Genomic DNA, 24,728 nt, shown 5'->3' on the forward strand with positions numbered 1-24,728 from the left:
TTTTCTAGGTGCAGCACAGCCGATGTGGTTTTCTTGCCATTGATTTGAATGAGGTCTGGATTTAATTCTTAGCTTTTACTGGAGTTTTATTTTCTGATTTCACTAGTAAAATAAATTGTCTTTATTATTAAGATCAAAACTCTAAAATAACTGTTATTCCTTCTCTCCATGACTATGGCATATATATTACTGGGATCTTCAATTTAGATACTGTTCATGGTATTTTTTAAGTCTCCAGGAACTAAGCGGTGAGAAAAGAACTATCACATCTCCCCAGCTGGTGTTTGAAAATAACGTGTCACAGTGGAGTTAGAGTTTGGTTTATTTATAAATATATTTCATTAAATAAGGTGTTAAAGATGTTATCTCTGTCAGATATTTAACTGTTGCTAAAATACTTCAGTTACTTTCTTGCTTTGCCAATTATGAAGAGTGTAATAAAACTGCCCTATTTGACAGATTTAGACAGCTGGCTCATTGATGAGAAGTCCACATTTTTGTCACCCACGTCAAATAAGGAAAGATTAGATGTTAAGGTCAGTTTACAAAACTGGTTGTCAGGACATTTTTTAATTGTAAAACTTTTTGTGATGGAATTCAGGGGAAAGATTGAAGGCAGAATGCAGCGGAGACAAAGAGCCACTATTAACCTACAGATGCTACCGCAGGGTTCATTTTAAGATTGGTCACACTGCTTAGCCAATGAAGTGTTCGTGTGACTATAAGGGACCACCCTTTTCTGGGGTGAGAGGGCAATTTGGTCTTCATGCTCATTTAATCCCGAGACGTCTTTCAATGGACTGTCAGTTGAATCTACATTGTGCAAAATTATGCATGCACTTTTTAATGCAGACCATTGTTCGCTGAGCACTTGACCAAGATTTCTCAACCAATTTCCATTTGGCATGAGGTCACTCGAAACCCAGGCAAACATATATGGAAGGCAAATGTAATTTTCTGTTCCTCGGAGCTGGAATGTGTAAGACAGAGAAATGCAAGTATCAGTCATGTTGTACTTTCAGATTTAATACTAAATGAAGACTGACAACTTTGTATAAAGAAAAATTTCTTGCACGTCACTGCCTTGGAGAGGTAATTTGCTACTGGAGAGTAATATGGCTGAAGTCTTTTCGATCTTATTGCCTAAAGTGTGGTAAATCGTTGACGCATGAGCAGCTGCTTCTAAGAACCATAGGATGTGTGCACTGGGGCTACTCTCCTTACTGTTCATAAGGAAGATTTTATAAAAGCCAGGTAGTTCAAAGTAAATCTGATAGTTGGTAAGCAGTGAGCAGAGAAACTGCCAATAGTGCCCTAGAGCTGGAGATAAGAGGAGACCAGTTCTGAACTTACATCTAATTAATCTATTAATACTTTAGAAAACCTGACTATAGCATGTACACTGTATTTATTGATACATTTACAAAGACTCAATTTCATGTTAGCTCTTCAAGGAACATTTACACTTAGAACCACATTTGGCAAGAACTGTTAAACGATTTGTACAAGTGACATCTTACACAGCCAACACGTGCTCATGTGAGCTGTCGTCCAGGGACCATCCGTTCAGTGTGAAATTGGCAGCAGTCTACTCGTGTGTAATCTGGCCCGTCCTGTTACAGTGAGAATCGCTTTATGAACACTTTTAACATATGCTGGGATTTTATTATGATTGGTTGGTGGTTGTTTTTTTCATCCGTCGTAAATGAATACAAGTTGACACAAGGATACATTTCTAGATTAGATCCACAACACATGAAAAAGTTTGTGTGCTCTCTCTTTCCCCGTCTTTCCAATTAAGTTGGTGAAAAATGTAACTTTAGTATTTTACAGGACATGGTAAAGCTGTCTCATCTAGGTGATGTCTATATTATAAAAATAAAATAAAATAATATAAATATGTAACATGAACCCAGTGCCCATCGTTAAATAAAATATATGATAAAAAGCAGACCTTCTAGGATGACTGGTTTTGGAATATGTGAATATAATTTAATTATTAAACACTGGAAACGATCTTGATATTAAGCTGCGATAACCAGATTTTTGCATCTATGCTAGATAAAGAAATGCGTAACATTCTGTAATAGAGTTACATTGATGAAGGTGAAGGTTACAGTCTTACAATGAATTGCCTAGATAGGAATGCATGAAGGAGTTCTGAAATACTGTCTGATGATATAATTCAGTTCACCTTGGAAACTGTTACAACTGGATTTTATTAAGTCTAGCAGTTTACACAGCCATGTTTGAAAACTGCTCTCTTATTGCTATAATCAGATAGGTACAGACATGAGATTTCTGGGATGTCAAAGAATCCATTAAGACACCATGAAAGTCCTTTGACAGAAATGGGGTTTACAGTGGAATTACTTTGTAAACTATTTCTCATGAAGAAATAAATATTAAAAAAAAAATTCCACTAGCTGTAATACCGTATTTGTGATAGTGCGTGCATGTGTATGTGTGCACATATTGGCTCTCGGTATGTCTGTGGAGACGTACAGGAATATTTACACACATACGAAGAATTTATCTGCACAGTTGTGGATATTATACTTAAATTAATAAAGTAAATCAAATCACCGGTATTTGTTGCAGGATAACAGTCTTTTAAAAATGACAGGATTCAAAACAAATGCCCGTTGAATGTGTAGTTTCCAAATAGTCCCAGAAACTATACAATATAGCTGGTTAGATCCAGCAAATAGGATGTCATGTCTAGGATCTGATCAAGAATACCTGCCCTTGTCACTCTTCGGATGTTTCTATCCACGTGTTCACACTGGGGGCCGAGATAGCCTTTTTTACATAAGCATTTATTGGGCCTTACACAGACACCTCCATGTCGACAGGCTGGGTCACATTTTGCTGTGGGTAGAAAAACAGTGATTTTCTAATTTGTTTCGAACATCACAAACTGACAAGATACTATACGCGTTCATTAAGAGCTTTTCTAAACTTATAAAGCACATCAATTAAAAACAGAATAGAAAGGACGAAATATTATAGAATCATAGAATGGTTTGGGTTGGAAGGGACCTTAAAGATCATCCAGTTCCAACCCCCCTGCCATCAGCAGGGACACCTTCCACTAGACCAGGTTGCTCAAAGCCTCGTCCAGCCTGGCCTTAAACACCTCCAGGGAGGGGGCATCCACAACTTCCTTGGGCAACCTCTGCCAGGTTAGCAGTTTTGTAACCACATTTTCAAAAGTTTTAGAATATTAGGGGGAGGAAGTAATCTTGTATGTCTGTGAGGACACCACCCAGAACAGATGGTGAAACTCAAACAGCAGGTTTTTAAAAATGTGCAACTCTCATAATCATGCTTGGGTTTGGAGTGCATAGAAGACGCATCTCAAAAGACTTTAGGCTCCAAATGTCTTAACATTTGAAAACAAGACATACAGCACATCTAGATCTTCAAACACTGGTGGTCTACCTCATCCCATTTCTCATGGTGGCAACCCAAAAAAATCCTGAATTGGTGAGACATTTTAGCACCTGGCCACCTCCAAGCTCGCAAGTACTAATCTCAGGTAAACTCCCTTGTACATGCAAGAGTTCTGCACTACACACTTTCCTTAGCAGAGCAGACTGCAACTGACCACAGAGATGCACTCCTTTGGCTCTTGAATCATTTACGCTTGGAACAAAATTGAACTCCCTTTAGAAAAAAAAAGAACCAGAGTATTTTTTGACAGCTTTTATCAGTTAGTTAAGATTCAAAGTTTTTCCCTCTCTCTTTGGCAGGTGCCTGATGATTCACCTATAGAGTTCGAGGTTAATCATCATCTTGCTTAAGTTTTTAAAATATAAATGCTGTTTTAAATTGTTGCCAGTGTTAGCAAAACTAACAATCAACTAACAGATGTGGAAATATTTTCTAGGGTACAGTCACAGCACTGTAATAAATACAGTGTATCTTTATTTTTACAGACATTTTGCTGTTCGATGTTGTCTATTACAATAAAGCTATAATAATGGTTTACAGGCATTTATAATACACTATTTAAAAACAGGGTTCTTGATTTTATTCATGAGTTTCTTAATGACTGTAGGTGGAAACTGATGCCTCGTAAGGTATATTTTCTTATTTAAATTATAATAGTAGCTTGAGGTCCAACCTAGAACATCTCTGTTCATTCACCTCACCCCTTTGGTGGCATACCCAACATCTAGTTTGATGACAGTCATTTTTTCAAGTGACTTTTAAAAGATACACTACGGCAACAAGATAGGACTTAATAAAAGCACTGCGATTAATGATAGATCACAACAACATTCTGATTGTTAGCAGCTTTGCGATCAGTTGTACGTAGAATTCTCTTTAACAAACTGGAGCCATTTTATTTTGTAGGATCAAAAGTAAGCATGTACCAGCACTAAAGTATTTGCATTAAATTAGTGAAGTGCAAAATATGGAATAGTGACCTGCAGGTCTGATATATCACCTTTCCTGGCAAGGTACTCCAATTTGACACTGACAATGATAACACTGCAGGTGGAAGCTGAATGTCCAAACACAATTTCACAGTCTTGGTGAAAAAATGAGAATACTATTGTCTGTCATATTTATGCCATTAATTGCATTCTGTAATGGTTTACAGGTCATTAGATGTTTTAACTGTTGCACTCATCTAAAGACTTATTTTTCTCCTACAACTCGTGACATCAGTATTTCTTTAACGTTGTCTTAGAACTGATGATCAATGACATATATTGAAAATCTCTCTCAGCAAATAATTAAAAGCAAATTATGACATGTGACTGCTTTTTTCACTTGTGGCTATGAATCTATATACGAACCAGTTCTGCAGAACTCTCCTTCCCAGCCTTGATTACAGCAGCATTTTCCTGTGGGAGTGCAGTGCCCGTTCCGACAATGCCTTGAGCATTCAGATGTCAGTATCTGTGCAGACTGAGCTGTTCTTTTGCATTCTTCAGGGACTAAAGGCCTGAATAAAAATATATATGAACCAAATAGATAGTTAAAAATCAGGATCAAGCTTTGTTTTTTTATTATCAGTGGGAGAAATCTGTTTTCTAAGGGGATTGCTTTTTTTCTCAAAAACACGCGTCAACATAGAGATGACCTGTCACATTCCAGAAAAATACAGGGTGATTTGCTATTCTTTCAAATAACTGCCTTTAGAGACCTACAAGATTAAATAATGGTCCTTGAGAATTCTTTAAGCTTGAACCTGGCAAAACCAGCTTGCTGAAGAGCTTATCACAGGCAGCATATATCTCTAGATAATATCATTATTAGACATGATAAATTCTACTGATTGTGTGGCTTTTCTTCAGAGAGCACAAATACTCATATAATTCAGTCCAGAATCTGATGGTTTCTTTTTGCTTTTCTAGCTGATTTATATTTGTGATTGTATGCTGGGAAGAGTAAACCGAAGAGTAAGTTTTATGTCACACATTATAACATGCATAAGAATTTTGTGAAAGTATTACCTCTGTCTACAAATTCAGTTTGGCAGTGCAGATTTTTTATGTCCGTATTTTTGTGTAATGTTATTTGGATTATGCATTCTAAATGCTTATTTAAGCATCTGAACATCGGGAAAGACTTTCTCACTGTGAGGGCGACCAAGCACTGGCACAGGTTGCCCAGAGAGGTTGCAGAGTCTCCACCCTTGGAGAGAATCAGAAGCTTTGGATACAGTCCTGGGCAACTGGTTGTAGGTGGCCCTGCTTGAGCAGGGGTATTGGACCACGTGCCCTCCAGAGGTCCCTTCCAACCTCAGCTGCTCTGTGGGTCATTCTGTGAAATGTATGCATGAAGGAAACTAGTTCAGCTGACTTAAAATATTTCTCCAACTGTTTTTTTTTGTTGGGCTTCCTGGTGCCAAGTTTTACGTAATGCAATTTTTTCTGCCAGTCTCTACAAAATATTTTGCATTTCCAGTAGCCTTTTTTATTTACAAAAGCACAGCATTATCTTCCTTAACAAAGAAGGAACTGTAGTGTTCCTTCTGTAGTGTTAAGTGTGTAAAACACTTCAGTGTTTTAACTTAAGCATGCCTTATTTGTTCATACAACTTTCAATGGTTTTTTAGATTTTTTTTTTTAATTTAGCTGTATGTCATCATGCTGACCACTTATTTTATTTACTGTCTATGTTCAGCAGCTAGAAACTGATAGGATTATCACAAGCCTATAGGTTCCCAGTACAGGTACCATGTTTTGTCTCTGTTGTGGGTTTGATTGCACAGGAATAAGTTGAGGAAAGAATGTCAGGATCTCCCAAGACATCTAAAGAAGTAATTGAATGGAAGCGTAATGGCAAATTAAGTTAATTAATGACAAATACAAAATTATTCATTCTTAAGGACATAATTTGAAGTACTGTCATTGTGATAGTTTAAATTATTTGAAATTTGCAGGACAAAAGTTCTAAAGGTTTTGTGGAGAGCTCAGAGAAACCTTGACTATGTGTTCAGCTAGAATGAAAACAAACCAAAACAAAATTGTATGAGATAGAATAGAAAATAACATTGTTCGTTATACTGACATCACCATTAAAACCCCAATTACATGCAAATAGCTGGAATAGCAACTTGTGCACTGACTACCCTGCCAGATATTAAAATCCTAGATTGATACTCCTGTGTGGAGAAAAGGATAGTCTTTGGAGTCTGAGAAAGAAGGGGTTTGATGGAGGTGCAGAAAACATTGGCAGAAAAAAAAGAGAAGAAAAATTAGGCACCCTTGTTTATCTCCTGTTTTAACATCAGAATAAATATTGAGGAAAAAAATTAAGCTAAAGAAAATAAAATTACTAGTTGAACTCATGGCTTCTAAGATATCAGTGAAGCCCCATGTTCTAGTAGGATTTTAAAAATATATTTCTATGCACAATGAGGCCATTCAAAGTAATATTAGATAGGGTAAAATAATTTTTAAGACAAATAAGCACTCATATCTAATGTTATAGAAGTCCCTCACTAGCTGCCTGGCCTGACATTCCCCACCCCGCCCCTGCATTTTGGCATGCAGCTTGTTAATGGTACATTACAGGGTTTCTTGCATTTTTCTTTGAAACACAGTAATAGAGTACAGGCTCACTGGTTTGTTTCACTGTAGCACTTTCTCTGCTCGGTCTTAATTGCTACCATGATTATTTAAACATCCATAGAGTAGAACTGGCTCCCCAAAGACGTTAAGGACAGAAAGAATGTGTAGATGCATCTTTAGTGTAGAACCAAGTTCTGATTTCAAATGCACTTCTGAGAATCAGACTTAAGGTCCTGTATTTTTTAAGGGCTTTGAAACATGTTTTGACACCTTTCACGCAGCATATTTGAAACCCTTTCGGGTTTTGTGTTTACATATTTCCACAGCTGTCTTTTAAATATAATGCATTATTTTTTTTTTGACCTGTAAGAAATTCCAGTTCTGTAGTAATGAGTGCATTACATATGATCTGGTTAAGTTTCTACACTTAAAAATTATATGCAACTTTCACAGGCAAAGCTGTTTTGGAAACATTTCTACAAAATGATATGATTTGCAGTGGAGACTTGTTCAAATTTAAAGTAAAAGGATCTGTGTTCTAATTCCTACCTATGGAAAAAAATAATTAAATTTGAGTTGATTTCTTTATAGCCAGCTGCATAGGAGACAACATTCTTTCTTCATCTGTCTCTGTTAAAGACCATTTCAAGTTACTTTAAACAGGAGTCTTCTTTTTTTCTTGCTCAAATACAAGTACAGTTCTATGTTTAGCGGGAAGCGTAACCTCAGTCTCCTGGAGCATCTCTTGGAAAAGAGCTCCAGTGGCATATCCTCTGCAAAGAATGACCTCATAGGTCACGGAGATATTTTATTTGTGAAGATAATGATTTATTTTATTAATAGATGTAAATTATTTTTCTATGATAGTCCTGGAATATATGGTTCTTTTTTTATTTGCATTTAATTAGGGAGGCAGAAATCATACTTTTTTGTATCCAGCAAAGCATGGCTGGTCACTTTTGTGATTTAAAGTTTTCTAGTGCTCTTGGTACTTGTGAATATAACCTTGCTTTTTATTCTACCATCAATCAATAACTTGCACTCATCAGCCTTGGATAATATTTATTAATGGTGGGGTGGAGTAGAAACAAAGATGGAAAAAATTCTGGTTGGCAGAGTGCCTTAGGAGAAGAGGAATACAAATGCAGCTGCAGCAGATTCCTTCTTGTGTGTGAGAAGAATTACTGGTTTTCCTTCGCTGTACTATGGGAAAAGCCACACTTCTTTCTCAGCATTTGAACGCCATTACGGTACCAACACGTATCAAGAGGAAGTCTCTGCCCCACCATACTTACACTTTGCATTCTTCAGGCTTTAAAGGGGTGGAAATTTTCAGGCTCAGCATAAGTTGAGCTGAATCTCACAAAGATAACATAAGTCTTGAAAATGACTGCTGGGACTTGATCTTTCCAGCACTTAGACAAGCCTATGATTTTGTTTATATAGCTAGTGCTTTGCTGTGTCTCTTGACATGGAAAATGGAGGGGAATAGATGGAGACACACTGTGGGCTGGAGAGAATTTTTTTCCTTGTCTCCCTCAATCTATAAAACTCTAAAGGGTACAGCTTGATTACTCCTACAGTAAGCACTATTTGGTCCACAGAAAGTCAGCCAAAAATGTAGCTGATAATGACTATTTATATGGTCTGTACAATTCTAGTTATCTTAAAGAGCTGTTCATATATACAGTACAGTACAGTATATCTTGCTTGTTAAAACATGCCTTCATGAAACTGTGTAACAACTCTAAATGTATGGAACATGGAGGAAAATTTGGACTGGGGGCTGGGGCCCTCGCTGGGTCCCTTCGCTGATGTGTGCAGTGAGCTGGGAATTCTTGACTGTACGATGTGTAAAATAATTTTTGCTGCATTACTGTAGCTAGCATGAGAAAGTAGACTGTACTGTTAGTTTAGAGGCATAGAAAAGTCTAGCATGCTTTAACAGATTAAAACTCATACTGGAACTGCTTGGGATCTTTAGTGCATCTCTTCACAGTTCCGCTAAACGCACAGAGTGATTCAGTTGCAGTATGCACTAGCCTGTAACTCAGACATACATAAATCAATGCAAATGGAGGGTCGAATGCAGCAGTAATACAATGGTACTGAACAGAAAACAATTCCTCCATCGTGCCTTTAACACAGTATCAAAAATCTCTACTTTCCCACTGATGTGAGAAAAAACCCTGGATGTTCAAATTCAAACAAAAGACACAGATGTAGAAATCCTGATTGTGGTACAAAATACATGGAAAGAATGTTATGCTTCAATTAACTGCACATAATGTGGTAGGTGTTAGAACGATCCTTAAGTATATCACCAAAATTTGTGCATTAGTTGTTTGGGTTTTTTCCCTTTATAAGGGAAAATGTAAAGAAAAAAATAATTTTGTTTCACTACTTGTCATAGACTAAATTTAATACTTGTCATAGAATAAATATAGCATCTCTTCAGGTACAGCTTCTAAAATTAAAAAGTGTACCTTTAGTCCTGGGAGAGATGCCAAAAGCTCATTACTTGTCTCCAGATTTACTACATGGGAATAATGTGGAAAAAACTCACAGCTTTTAAGATTTAAACTCAGCAGCATATCAAATTTATTCTTATATGGTATACTTGTTCATGACCTCTAGTCTTAAGAAATTCTGTCATGTTTGAAAACTAGTCCCTAGTGAAGCCTGTATCAATGTTAATAGCTAAGAGGTCAATGCAACTGCTAAACAGTTTGTATTACTGTCAGGGTGGTCATGAAAACAACACCTGCTGCATGAGCACTTGGCAGCTGGGTCAACAGGCACTGTGGGAATTTATCAATTTAGGGGGGCACTTGCATAACACTTTGACTGATGAATTGGGAAAGACTGGCTTACTGGGCTAAAGCTGGTCTATTATGTATGACTTTCTTTAGGATGGCAGAGGCTTCCTGCAGGCTCTAGAAAATAAGCAAAAGATAAACTGAGCTGTTTTTTCCTTATAAAGCGATAAAAAGTGAGAACTCCTTAATAGCCGATGCTAGAAAGGCTAAAAAAAGGGAAGAAAAAAAAAACCCCAAACCAAAACAAAAACTTTTACAGTCAGTGAGCTGTGATGTGATTGAAAAAAATCCTTAGGTTTTTCCATCACGGTTACAAAGGAGTTTTTGTGAAGTATTTCTGTAAAGTGAAACTCTCTAGCCTGGTATTAGCAAAGAGCTCTAATTTCTCTTTAGTGTCTCTTATGGGAATAGTAACTGCATGTGGGTTGGTAAATGAGATAAGAATTTTGCATGCTCCAGCTAAACTAAACATAATTAGACATTAATTCTGGCTTTCCATTCCCTCAAATGACTTAAGGGCTAGTAACTTTCTGAACTGAAAGAAATCATATGGCCCACCTGTGTCGGTGAGAGCATTCACCAACAAAATTGGCTCATTCTGCAGTGAGTTTCCAGGAGTAGCTTCAGAGTATATCTATAACCCAGCAGAACTGAGTATCTTGATGCAGTTTAGTCTAATACCATATGTTTCTGAGTTTCCATTTCCGTAGTAATTAGAGTCTTGAAGAGGGCTACGCTTTCAGAAATGCTTTTCTTCTATCAAACACTCTTGACTCATACTAAAAAATAAAATCACCAATGTTTTTGTAAGGAGCCCGAACAATGTCAGAATGAGGTAGATATTGTCCCGTAGTGTATGAAATCAGTCTGTTTGGAAATACTCTCCACTAGCAGAAATCCCAGAAGGTGATGATGGAAAGGATGATAAGTGGAATTACATACTCTGGAGGGGCATGAAAGAGGAGTGTGATGGTTTGAATCAAGTTCAAGTTTCAGTGCAACGGAAAGCAGCTATTCTGGCTGTTGATACGAAACATATTGAAATCCAAATCTATAAGGTGTTTTGAGGTGAGAAAGAGGAAATCTTCTTACATGTGTGAGGTTACTTAGTTAAACTCTGCCCTCTTCTGTAAAAATCACCTGCTGGCTCCAGTGAGCCATCCTGGTCAAAAGAATTGTTCATCCTCTTTGGAATCACGGCATCCACAGTGCCAAACACTTAAAACCTCACAGCAGATACAGCACTGCGTGACTGCCCCAGAAACTTCTCTGGGTTTGGTCTCATCTTTTAAATGGGAATCTTTTGCATTGTCCGTCAGTTTGAATCTCTGAATCTCTTTCATATTATCTATAATTTGCTTAGAGATAAAAGTGATCGTAATAGAAATATTCTAAAAGAAGACTTACAAAGCCATATTATGGCTGTTCTGCCACCTTCCAAAGTTTATTTTCTTCACTCTTAATCTGTCCCTGTCTATGGTTTTCAAAGAACAGCTGGTAATAGTGTTTAAATTACAGCTGATATGAACCTATCAACAGATATTTCTTATTTAAATGTGCATTTTTAATATTGCCTACTGATTTTCTCCTCTCAGCATGCTAGAAAATGATTACTTTTTCTTTTCCCTGTTATTGACCAACCAGAATATTTGTACCTATACACATTTTCTATATCACTGTTTACGTAGTTATTTTTCCTATGCATTCATCAATGCTTTTGTGATTAGTATTAATATGTATTTGTAGTTACAGAAAGAGAGACAGAAAAATTCTAAACCAGAAGATTAGAAAATAGAAAGTTTTTCTTTTTTGGTCAGAAAGACAATTTATAAAATGCTAGTATTTGCACTGGTCTTCAGGACATCTGACTAAGCCTACCTTTTAGTTGAGAACTATGTAAGTCTCTCTCCCTACACTTTCTCATTAGTTCCTAACCCTTGAAAGTAGTTTACTTGTTTAACCATCAAAGAATGGTTAAAACCAGAGACATGGTTTTAACTTAAGAATTTCTTCTTTTGTTTGCTCTTTTAACTAATTTACCTAGTGCTGGTTTTACATAATTCTTAGGGTTTTGCACATCTCCTCCAGTCTCAAAGCTAAATATGGTATTACCTATGCTCTTCGTTCTACTCAGTTTTGGTGATAGGTAGTACACGTGTGTTTTACAGCACCTCACATACTTGGTTTTTACATTAATTTTTAACTTTTCTGTTTCTGATTTATCACTTCATTGTTTAAGAGCTCCTACGTACTAATCTATCGTTATAACAACCTTGTTACAAAGAGAAGGATTATTTAATTCTGTGCTTTTGATGCAAGGCTATTTAGTTATTGACATGAAGTACTTGAGTTTCCTGTGGTAACTTGAATTCTGTGTTTCAAACTGCCTTGATGATGGAGGGATTCAGAACCTGTTTCGATCATATTTATCAATTTGTTGTACATCACCTCAGTTTAACACCTCATTTTTATTACATGTGAAGGACTGTTTTAGGACAGGAGTTTCCCACTGCTGATTATTGAAGACAGATTGGGTTGTCTGGATTGAAGGCAAAGGGTTCTCTGGATTATCCCCGTCTTCAGATCTTCTACTGTTTTAACCTGCCCACTTCTTTTGCATTTTTTTTTTTTACTGCTAGCAGTATCCAAGTAGGAGGTTTCTTTCTTAAGCTATATTTGAGACCAGTTATGTTTGAGAACAACTTTGATTATGCAGTAGTTTTCTACAAAGATCAAAAGAAACCAAATCCTGCTTCTTCATGTAACACTTATTACTTAGAATTACTTAGAATAAAATAATAATTTCATAAGCTTGCAGCAGCTTATGAATGACCACTACCAGAAGATTGTTTTTTGCATGAAGTTTTTAATGTCCAGCAAGGGGCTACCACAAGGAATGATAATTTTGTTCTTTTACAGTGCCTCATGCATAGAAGGCACTCTCTGCAAATTGATGAGTCTTCCAGGGGCCACTCCTCACAGGGTTTTGTTACTAAGTAATTAATTTCTAGAGACATGACAAATCAATACTTTTATGACTTTATTTATACCTGATGCTCAAAGCCCACCTGTAGTGTCTTTATTTTGTGTTCTAGAAAGATTACTGTGCTAGGGTTTACCACCTATATTTGATGTATTTGTATGGTGCATACCATGGAGAAGACATTAAAAGGAGCAACAAAATATTAGCATGCAAAAAAAAAAATTAGCATGTGAATAACAATGTTTTGTTAGTAACACTTTACATGAACATTTGCCAAAGTTATGGAATTTTTAAATTATTTATGTGTGTAATGTGAAATCAGCATGAAATGGTAAATAGAGCTGCAATGCTCATTATCTTTCACTTAAAAGCATGCAATGGTGTGAGATTGAAAAACAACAAAACTCAAAACTTTGCCTGAATGAAAATTCTCCCATGTTTCTAAAAAGCGTTACCAAAAACTCTGTCCCGTTGCCACAGTCTGTTTAATTTCAACTGTGTGCCAATTTACAAAAGTATTTTATAGTTTTCTGGTTACTTTCACCAGTAACCAAACACAGTCTTGACCCTTTTCCATGCATGAAAACAGCCAACCATGAGTGCAGCAATGGGAGGTCTGGCCTTTCAGGTACGTCAGCTGAAGACCACCCGACTGGAAGAGGTAACAAGAACAAAAAGCCGAGGTCAAACAAGGCAGCCCCATGTAATTAGATACTAATAGTGGATTTAGGGTGTAAAATTCACTTAAAACCATACACCAACAGACTAAACAATCCCAGTAAGAATGGCAAGTTTTGTTCTAAAAAAAAAAAGTTTTTAATACCAGAAAGCATAAATAAAACATACATAATAACCTTGACTGACAGAGTGCACTAACCTGCAGTAACATCTGCTTCCAAATTATTTGCTATAGGTTTGGGATGGTATAATTATAAAACACTACTGTAAATTACAGTACAGTGTGCATCCAATTTAATGAATTTATTACTGAATTAACTTTTTGTCCCAATAACAATTTTTAGAATGTTAATTCTGACAAGAAAATAAATTCCGCTCTTAAACAGTCAATAGCAAAACCAAAAATGCCAGCCTAACTGTTTATGGTGCTAAGGGGGAAGCCTGCTGAAGTAGATGCTGAACAAATAGGCAGTTGCTTTTGCAGAGTATGATGGGGTCAAAGTAATTAATACAGCAAACTTAATTTCTTTTGGCTGTTTCATTTTGTGTTAATTGCTGGATTTTTTTGCAGGGTGGATGTGATATCTTTACATGCCACAGTCCTTAGAGCAGTAAGATCCATCATGAAGAAAATGGTGTTTCTCCAGCTAAAGTGAGTATCTGCTAGTCATCTTCTCTTATTGTTACTGGGGCCCCCAGGTCATGTTGGGGACTGGCTTTTTCCAGTCTTTCCAGATCCCCTAATATTTTCATAGCTCTAGCTGCTCTGCAAAGAACCTGAAAGTGATCACATCTCAAGAAATTCTGGTTTGATATTTTTCATTTATCCTCATTTTACAACTGGTAAATTAGTCTAAATAATTAAAACAATCATATTAATTCTGTGTCTTATAAATCATTTGAGTGCAATTTATAAGCCTTTTGGAAACAGTGCTTTAAGAACTGTTAAAGAATTTAGTGTATTTTTTGCAAACGGTGCAAGGACAGAAGGTTTCCTTCCTTGGTGCTCCAAACCTCCCCAGGGTAGGACAGGTAAAGGCAGGGGTAAGGAAGGATGTTGAAAACTAGTAAGCAGTGACAATTCACACCCACCGAGGATTCAACCTTCTGTATTCTTCTGTGGTATTTCCTATACTATGGATGTTTGGGAAAGACTGAATCTGTCCCTCAGAGATTATGGCAAAACTGAAATTGAGGAGGTGAGACTGGAACTAGCCGGGGGATAGCTTCTCTGCTCACTAGTACTGTCAAAATATTTTCTGTAGTAGCTTTTCAGTACACAGAGTAGGTATTGTCAGCCAGTACTACCCTTTTGAGCCAGCTCCCGTTGTGCACTGTCCCACTGCAGTGGCAGGGAAGGAAGCAGTAGCACTGGGGAGAATTCCAGCATCTGGCTTCCATTGATGCTGTGTAACCTCTGTGGTGCCTACAAGTCATTCAGCTTCAGAACTACCAGGAGCATCTTTTACCTGTACTGGTCCATATGATTCCACATTAAATAAGTCTACACTTCTGTGGAAACATTCAAAGAATGTGAATCTAGGTGGGAAAGTGGGCAGCATTTGCCATGATGTCGAAGAGTAAAAATTTCCAGAAATTAGTGTTGGTTACACCTCTGTTCTGACATTCACTTTCTATGAGACAATGATTAATTTTAGTGAATCTATTCTGCTTGCTGCTGATGCTGATGGTACATTTGCTTTTAAGAAGTCCCCTGCACTGAGAATTTCCCTTCTTATTGAATGTCAGTATTGCACAATTCAGCTACACAGAAAGAATGACATTTACCTTTTGGTTTTTAGCCTGTTGAAGGAAAGACTGATCTCAGTGAGAAATGCAATGCTCACCTTTTTGGGTCAATGATCTTGTAGAGTTTTCCGCTGTGAGGCTGTGTCATACTTTTACTGCTTGATAATATGTAAACCTCACCTGTTAAAGAAACCAGAACAATAAATTAGTTCTCCTTTCCAAGATGTCAAATACATGATTTCTGTGATTTAGTTGTATGTGCAAGATGAGATTAAATGACTTTAGAAGAAACACTCATCACTGAAATATACAACAGAATCATTGCTATTTCAAAATTTAAATAAGCACTTTTCCCAAATTAATGCTAAAATGTGAAAGATACTTTATCATGCATGGTTTTTGTTTCATATTCTGTAGAATTTGTTAAAAAAAAAAAGGGGGAAGGAAGGGAGAAGAGGGGGATCAGTCTGCTCATGCGATGTCTTTGCCCCTTAAGTCTGTAATGTTGGGAGTAAAAGCAAGAATATGACACATCGTGTCATAGTGAATGACACAGTTCACAGAATGCGAGAGATAGTAAGGACCTTTGCCCCTTCCAAAACCCCATTCTCTTCTCGGTTCTTACAAGGCTGCTATGGTATAGCTAAGAACAGTGTAGGCAGCTTTGGCAAAGGAAAGATAGCCTTTAGATTTCTTCTGTTTAAACATTTGCTATAATTTTGAATAGTTCAGCAAGCATTACTGATAAGGCTTATGATTTAGTAACTTTTTTTTTTTTTTCCTATTTACCTAATTCGTCTTCACCAAATCCCAAGACAGGGCCTGAAAAGAAACCTCTACATGAACCGGTGTTGCCAAGGCAGAGGGGTTTCTCTTGCCACTGTTTGGTTGCAGGACTCTGTTGCAGTGTTAAAAAATTTCTATATTCAAAAACACATAAAGCAAATTGTTATATTACATTTTGAATAGAGAGTTTTCACTGTCCAGACAAATAAGTAAACACTTGCTGCAAGTAGCTCCATAGATACACCTGTGCAGTTCATCATCTTATGAATTCCTGCCTGTTATTTCTCAGATGCTTAAAAAGCACAGCATTCCCCTTCCTGTCATTCAAACATTGCAAAATTGGGTTCAAGCTACACTATATAGCCATTTGTGAATACTGAGCTATTCAGCATGGGAAAACTATACCCATTCATTATGAAAACATTCATTCTGCTCCATCAGTGATGTTTCCATAAAACCCCCAAAGCTGTCAATGTCTTACCAGTTAGACCTGTTTGGGGAACAGTTCCACAATTAATATTTATTCCCATCATAATGTAAATGATACACGTAAGTGTTTGTAGAACTAAAATCTTGAGAGTACCGTGATGTGTCTATCTTTAGTTTTTTCCAAGGATCAGATATGTTACGTATGTCACCATTCATTAGAATGCTGTGCTATTTTATTTCCAAATTTAGAATCTGCATTGTCACACCGCTAAACTGGCTAAGTGACAAAATATCTAAGACCGTTGGTGTTCCTTTATACAGGAAGCTGAATAACTAAATACACCTTATATGCAGTTTTGTTCAAGAGTGAGTTATGAGAAACCTACCCATTGCGGTCTCCAAATACGTAACTTCCATAGAGTCTTTCAGACTGGCAGCCTCGATAGACAAATCCACCAACCAAGGATCCACTGCTGAATGGTTTGAATTCTAAAAGTGAAGGCTCACTTTCTAAAAAGGAACTAGCGTAGCATTAGATCATATGCAGTTTTATATTTTGATTCACATCTATGAAAATGTTACTACTTTAGGAATAGAGGTTAATTCCATTTAAACATTCCTCAAAATTCAAGATGTGTTGCTGGAAATGAAACATTTTAAAAATCAGAAAATTACAACAAAGGCTGTTTGTGAAACATTTGGTTAGGAATTTAGATAGGAGAGGCTATAATTGCTTTCTTCCGTGTGCACAGGCTGGGAGAATAAAACTATGTGAGGATTAGGTCAGACTTTCATTGAAGTTGATGTGATTACTGCTATTAACTTTTAAGTGTCAGTACGGTCCACAGAATGGATCTCTTGAACTTCAGGAATACAATTAAACCCCCTTCACTGTAAAGTCCTTCCAGTATCTAAAAGCAGAAATTCCAGTGATTTTCAGCATAAAGTGTTTTCAAAGCCATTCAATGGTTTGAGAAACTCTTTCCAAATCACAGTTTTAAACACAGTATGTGTGTTATGTCCCGTAAAACACTAGTATTGCTGGCCGTAGCTTCTTGTGGTAATTTATTTTATGCTGCGGTTGTAGTGGCAGTTCCTACACATGCTTTTTTCTTTTTTTACGAAACTGCATAGTTTAATCATATCAAGTAATGTCTTCAATTTTCAGTTTAGATGTTCCTATTCGTGCAATCAAATACTGCTTAGTGTAAAAGTAGGCTCAAGTTGACATGCTAACCGCAGAAATTTAAATTGAAGCCACAGCCAACAGAAACAGACCTTTTTGTTTTATAGGAAAGTTTTTTTTAGTCAGAGGGCTATCTGCAAGTCTTTGATAAATGAACTTCACAGATTATTCTACAGGAGTAAGAGCTGAAATTTTATGTGGGAGAAAAGGATGCCGAACTCTTTTTATTGAAGCAATTGACCCACAGGCTAGTATTAATATTGGCAAGCTGTTCTGGGTAGACACAATAATGCTTAGTTTATTCTGCCGTAAAGATGCAGTCAAAATTCCATTGGAGCAGAGGTTTACCAAATGCTATTCTTTGGTTTGGCTTTTATAAAATGAACACAGAAAATACATGCAATAACTAAAGTAGAACAATTGCCTTACACTATTGTGTACTACTGTACTAGCCAGCACAGCTGCTTTGCTTTTAAGTAAAGTACAGGTGGGAGAACTAGGCATGTGAATAAAACCAGAAAATGCTACGTTCCAGGGATGCCTTTCCACACCTTTGGCATCTATCACCCTTTACCATCACGAATTTACAAGATGCTAAATGGTCAGCCAAGGTAGGTGACAGCTCAGAGTAACTGTCATCTGGTTTGCCTGAACTAGCAAGCGGTCTTAGTGAGTATCAGAGTTAAACATTAAACTAAAAGTGTGACTGACGATCACACTGATTCAGAGAGCATATGAAACACTTCAAAATCTTAAGTCCCTAACTGAGTATGTTTATCTTTTTGCAATCTAATCTAAGATAGTCATTTATTATGAAGTAGTAGCATAGTGCATTTTTCTAAGTTTTTGATTTTTAGTACCATTTAAACAGAGCTCAGTCATTTACCTGTTTGGTTGTGGTCTGTTGTTGTCTGTCTCACTTTTTTCATTATAGTTGGCACATTACATGAGGTTTCTGTTCTGTATCTTAAAAGGTCATTTGTGAATTGGGGGATTGGACTAGATGATCTTTTGAGGTCCCTTCCAATCCCAAATAATCTGTGATTCTGTGAATGGCTAAAAATACATTTTCATCACTTCCTAATATTCCCGAATCTTTTCTTCATGAGCCATCATATGCAGCAACAGTGAAATCTTTGACAGACTAGCAACTGTCATATTTCTTAAATCTTATGTACCTTATACTGGACACCAACAAGAACAAAGTTGAGTCATTTAAATTTTGTTTTGTCTTGCATCTTTAATCTGCTTGTACCATACTTTTTGTAAGTTCTATCTTTTGTAGGATACCTATCCTGTCTATGCAGTAAGTAACCTATCATGGCTATACAGACCTTTATCTATTTTTTTCTGCTTTCTATTTATCATTCCATGGGCATAGAAACCGACTGTTCCCAGAAGCTTTACCCTGTCTGGAACTTACCATAGTCTTTACCCTTGATTATTTGTAAGATTCTTGCTGAAGATCTGTTCTTTACATTTGAATCTGAGCAAAGTATAGTTAAATTGATGTTTACATCTGTTGGGTGGCGGTCCACAGCACATCTGTAAAACAAAAAATATAAGAAAATCCTCAAGATAGATGAGCTCGTAATGTATGATTATTTATCAATAGTATAAAGCATCATATAAAACAAGGATTATTGTTTCTTTGTGGTGCCTGCTCATTTGAGGGACCTATTTCATACTGAGCCAAAATACCTGAGAAGTGGTCAGATTTGGACACAAGAGATAACATACCTTTCCCATCCCTGCACCATTTTTTATATAATGTGAAGTAAAACTACTTTTTTCCTGGTGATATACTGTACTCTGCTCAATAGCACCTGACACGAGTAGTGCTTTAACCAAGCTAAATGAGTTGACTTATATGGTGTAGGAATTTTGGACTGTTAAAAAGTCCAAGAATCAACTCCTTATCTGAACAACTCGACTTTCTGAATTTTTTCAAACCATGACTTTAAATGTCACTTCAGTACTACCACCCACCTAATTTGCTGAATTATGTGTTGTTTAGTTAAAGCGTTGTTCTCCTCCTTGTTATTGTTTAGATATCACCAGATGTTCTCATTTGTTTTCCATGTGCCCTTTTTTCTCAGTCAAATCCTACTGCTCTAATTTCTCAGATTCCCATTTCAGCCGTACTTTACCAACTCTCTGCTTTAAGTTCTCTTTTTTCATAAAGGTAATTTTATTATTCATTAAAAACTAAAATCCCACACTTTGTTTCTGTCGTTTCAGTCTTGACTTGTAATAGTTGTGCGTTCTCTTCTCCTTCCCCTTTGCCAATGTACATTTGTTTGTGACGTACATGTGGAGGCGGAAGAGTGGAAGTTATTTATCAAGTTCACCGGTGCCTTTATTATTAAAATTTTGCTAACCAATTGTATGAAAGATTTCGGGTTGAAAACAGTATCTACTCCAGAGTAATTCAGTTTAATTGTAACTTACTTACCGGCCTGGATTGTGGAGTCCATGTGCAAAAATCTCAGGAGGTTGGTTTGTGCTATTAAAATGCGGGTTGCTCCGTGGTATGGAATAAGGGACGTTGCACAGGTCAGTATTTACGTCGAGGCGCAATACAGAACCTGTAAAATCACTGGGAAAGTTGGAGGATAAAGGAATTGTTTTTTAAAAGTATTTTACTGGCAGATTTAATCCATATAATACAACAATGAACCAGCAAAATAAGCCACCCACTTCACTGAATAATCACATCTACATTGGTTTTATGGTACATGCAACTTCAAAGAATAGTAGCAGAACGTATCAAAGATTCCATTTGGCCAATATGTTGCCTTGTTATGTGCATACAGGAATGGCTCTGACCATGCTGTTGGGAAGCAACTTGATAATAAGAGCAACTTTCCATACATCACCATTGTTTTATGGCTTCAAATGTAAGGCTATTAACTCTTTTATACTGTATCTTCTCTAGAGTAACTATGGATATAATCAATACATGGTTACACAATGCATTTTGCTAACACTTTGAATCCTACTCTTGAATTCAATGATTTCTAGTCACAGCACAATCCAAAGATTAATTATACTTTTTTTTTTCTTTTAAGAAAGAAAGTAATTTTATTGGTTGAATGAAGATTTTGGTATTTTTGTAAAGAATCAGAACTTTCTTGTTGCATGAAACAGGACAGAGTAAAATGTTTTGACTTCCATTCACGATTGTGATGGAGGAAGGGAGAAGGACAAGAATGTCAGAGGGGTAGAAGAACATCAAAACTCTTTTTACATACATGAATAGATGTGATATTTAAATTGATTCCTTGATCATGACTGTTTCAGTCTCCCCTTGTTTTACATTAATTTAAAATCAAATATTAGAATTACTATCTGGTCTTGTGTTTAAGTATATCCCCACTGCTAAGAGCAGGAGCACCTGCTATTCTGCTGAGCCAAAGAGGCCTCTGAGCATAGCAACTCCTTTTAGGTCTGTAAAGTCTCACAGTCTTCACCACACTTTCCCTAAATTAAGGCAAATATTGCAACTCAAACAGAGCATAATAAAACTGAGGGAAAAAGCAGGTTAAGAATATTGTCTAGGTAGAATGGAAGTAGGATTGCTTCATATGTTCTCTAGACATTTTCCTGAGTGATACAGTGTTATAATTGACTCTGGCCTTGTTCCTAGAATAATAGTTTGGAAAAAATAAGTCTGTGCTTAAATACAATTGGATCTGCTGGTGAGGGCTCCAAAATGTAAATAGTTTGATAGCACACAACTACAAGATGTATTTAAGCAGTAAGACTGTTCTGAAAATCAGCAGTTTGCTAAATCCAGGCACTGAAAATGGTGGGATTAGTAAAGGAAGAGGGAGTAAGATTTATCCTGATAACTGCTGTTTTTTTTTTTATTCTGACCCCAAATACTGTGCAAAACCAAAAGACAATAATAGAAGTCTATCCATTGGTGGTTTTTGTACCTTAAACCATCCATCTCCTCCATATCATCTAGAGTGATCATGCCATCTCCAAGAAAAATATACAGGAAACCATCTGGGCCAAACAGAAGCTGTCCTCCTAGGTGTTTTCGATGTAGTTCTGCTACTTCTAAAAACACTCTTGCTGTTCTCATATCAACTTGGTGTGGATTTTTCCTGCAATATAAAATATGAACACAGTTTTCACAGTTCACTATCACTGTTCTTCTTTCTAAAAATAAACTGGAATTGTTCAAATTATATTTTAAGATGTGGACATTGTAACTTGGTGGAAAAATGTCAGGCAATTATTTCTCAGAAATTTCAGTCTTCCAGCACTCACAAAAATATTTTGCTGCCTATACACAATAAGTAGGAAATAGATATTATTAAAAAATGATAGAATAACTAAGCAAAAGTCTTTAAAAGAATAAACCAGTGTACTTACTGGTGTTCCAAAACTACTGTTTGAAATAAAATCAGCAATAATTTTTCTGCAAGTGCTCAAGTATACTCATTGTAAATCTGATATCTCATTTTAGAAATGGGAAATACTAAAATAAAAAGGTTACTGAGAAATACAGAATTTGTGAATTTTATATTTCAACTGATACCTGGATACTGTGTATTCTACAACCCTAAGGATGTGGTCATGAGGTCCAATAGCCCACCGTTCTTGGTTGGTGGTATAAGACACATACAGCTTTCCATTTTTCTTGTAATTGGGATGGAATGCAAGGCTTAACAGTCCTCTTTCATCTCCTCCCTGCAGTCAAATGAAAAACACAAAGAATTGTGAAGTTAATTATGTTCTTTATTGTGTTTCAGCTGGAACCCAAAAAAAAAAAAAAGTTTCTTTCTTGTGGATAATCTTTGCCCAAACTCTTTTATTTCTTTCCTGACTACTGCACAAAAAGGATTATAAAACATTTCACTTTGGGAAACTCTTTAAGAATTAGAACAAGACAATTGTCTTATGTAGTTATCTATGCACGTGTCTCTTACGCCTCTTTTGTGGAGTGATTTGTGTATGTAATCTTTGGGAAGCCATGAAGACAAGTTTAAGTGCTGTGAAGGATTCTTTGCTGGGTTACTAGGTTGCTGGTAATTCGTAGAAGACAAATAAAAAGGTCTATAATCAGTAGTCACTTCTAATCCAAGTATCCAAAACCTAAAACACAGTACTGGCTGCCAACTCCCACTGTCTTGGCAATATGTTTAGAAAACAGTTAAATTGCTTGTGTAATATGTAAACCTTTGTTTTACCCTGGAGGCAGCAACATCAGTTGTCACAACGATGGTGGTCTGTTCATCATAGCTAGTGTACTGTAGGTAATAAGCAGCCTTGGTCTGTGCAGAGAAACCATAGTTTTACATGTGGTCCTTCAATGGAAAGGTTTTGTTTGGGTTTTTTTAAATAAAAATCTCCGAACAACTTTCTTTTGTTATTATGTTTTCCACAAAGATTAGTACAGTTATATATTAAGCATCAAATCCATGTAATATACTGTGACAATGCAAATACCCTGTGTACTTAAATAGAAGGCAATTTTCTCTTTGGCTTCTAAAAATATATGTAATGTTACTATGCCTAAAATTGTATTTGTACAAACGAAGAATAAAACTTAGATTTATTTGTTGCTCCTGAGGTAATACAGGGGAGAGAAGCTGAGGCATAGAAATAAACAGAGTACATAATTAACAATTCAAATTCAATTCATATATGTGATTATTCACAAGCTGATAGTTGTTCTGGAGTTTAACTCAGGGTTTGCCAGCCTTTCAAAACTAGTGACTTTGTTGTAGATTCAAGTGCTCCAGTTTTGCACCCGTAAGGAGACAACGTTTTGCAACTCTAACCACACCCATGATAACTAATTATGAAATTTTAAATGAAGCTTTTAAAATGTATTTGCAATTCAGAGTGATGGATGGGCCTGTCTTCCTGTTGAAAGATGTCCCACAAAAGGCTTAATTGGGAAAGTGCATAACTTTAATTTATTTTAATTCAACATGACTTGCCATACTTCCTTTTTAATCACAACCACCAAAGAGAAACAGAGATGTAAATAGGCCAAGAGATTTCCATAAAAATATATTTGTACAATGAAATCTGGATCCTGCTAATTTCAAGGCAGCCAAAATTGGCTAGTTTGTTTACTAGAAAAATTTACTTTCAGGGGGTTATCAGAGAGGTTAGTTTTGAAAGTCTAGCTAGAGCTGCCAAATCAGTTGCAGTCATCATGGATGAAGGGACTGGTAATCTAGCTTTTTCTCCTTTATAAGCCAAAAATAATTCTGCAGCTGAGTCTGAACTGATTGTAGATATTATTCTATGAGTTTTGACCAAGTTGTTCTGATAAAGTCTGAAGCAAAGGGAGGCAAATCAGTTGCTTTGGGAACAGTAAGGCATACTTCAAAGATTCCTGATGAATGATTCTATCTGCTGTGCTCAGACAAAGACAGCCCTATTTCTTCTCCTGAGAGATGAGTTCAGCTCATTTAAGGGCCCAGGAATGTCAATGAGTCACACTAGGCCTGCCATTCAAGGTGAGTTATTGAAAGTATTAGTAAAAAAAGATCTTTCTGTTACTAAGCTGAAGATTTTATTTAGCACTTGATGTCATGGGAGTAGACTCAGTGTGAAAGTGAAGTTGTTGAAAGCATAAACAGGTGAAAATTAAATTAAGAGCTTTTAAAGAAGTACACATGACGCAAGAATTTGATGAATGAAACATGGGACCTTGCAAGGTAGTAAGTAAGGCAAGTTGTATTCATAGGATCAGGCCAGTATTTCTACTAGTCGCTGTCTTGCATTATGCTATTAGACTGCGATATATTACTTTCTTTCTTTGTAGAATGTATCTATTGCTTCCTGAAAAGTCACACTGCTTTCTGTTTTTCAAATTGAGCCAGAGACGCTGTGTTCTAAAAATTCTATTTACTCTTGCTCTTAATAAAAACTTTGGAAATATCCCTCTAAGATACTGAAATCAGTGCAGCATCAAGCTTTTAGTTGGCTTATGGTCAACTAGAAATCCATCTGAGTTTTTCCATACTTATTTTTTCTGGTTTTGGACAACAATTGTTCATGTGTACTGTGAGGAACTGCACTATGGACTTGTC

The 24,728-nt window shown here is 36.4% G+C and overlaps 1 protein-coding gene across 1 annotated transcript; it reads right to left on the reverse strand.

Annotated features, from left to right (window-relative positions):
- Window positions 1–1,699: 1,699 nt before the first annotated feature.
- On the reverse strand, window positions 1,700–22,952 carry HHIP (hedgehog interacting protein; the record flags this gene model as incomplete). Its single annotated transcript, XM_010167570.1, has 10 exons — window positions 1,700–2,871; window positions 4,812–4,960; window positions 15,362–15,443; window positions 16,053–16,183; window positions 16,865–16,988; window positions 19,088–19,209; window positions 20,120–20,263; window positions 21,606–21,779; window positions 22,217–22,368; window positions 22,869–22,952. Coding segments are annotated over 10 exons (1,356 nt in total), but the record flags the coding sequence as incomplete, so codon positions are not given.
- Window positions 22,953–24,728: the final 1,776 nt, after the last annotated feature.

The sequence above is a fragment of the Antrostomus carolinensis genome, unplaced genomic scaffold, assembly GCF_000700745.2.
Source record: "Antrostomus carolinensis isolate BGI_N321 unplaced genomic scaffold, ASM70074v2 scaffold10025, whole genome shotgun sequence".
Taxonomy (NCBI): domain Eukaryota; kingdom Metazoa; phylum Chordata; class Aves; order Caprimulgiformes; family Caprimulgidae; genus Antrostomus; species Antrostomus carolinensis.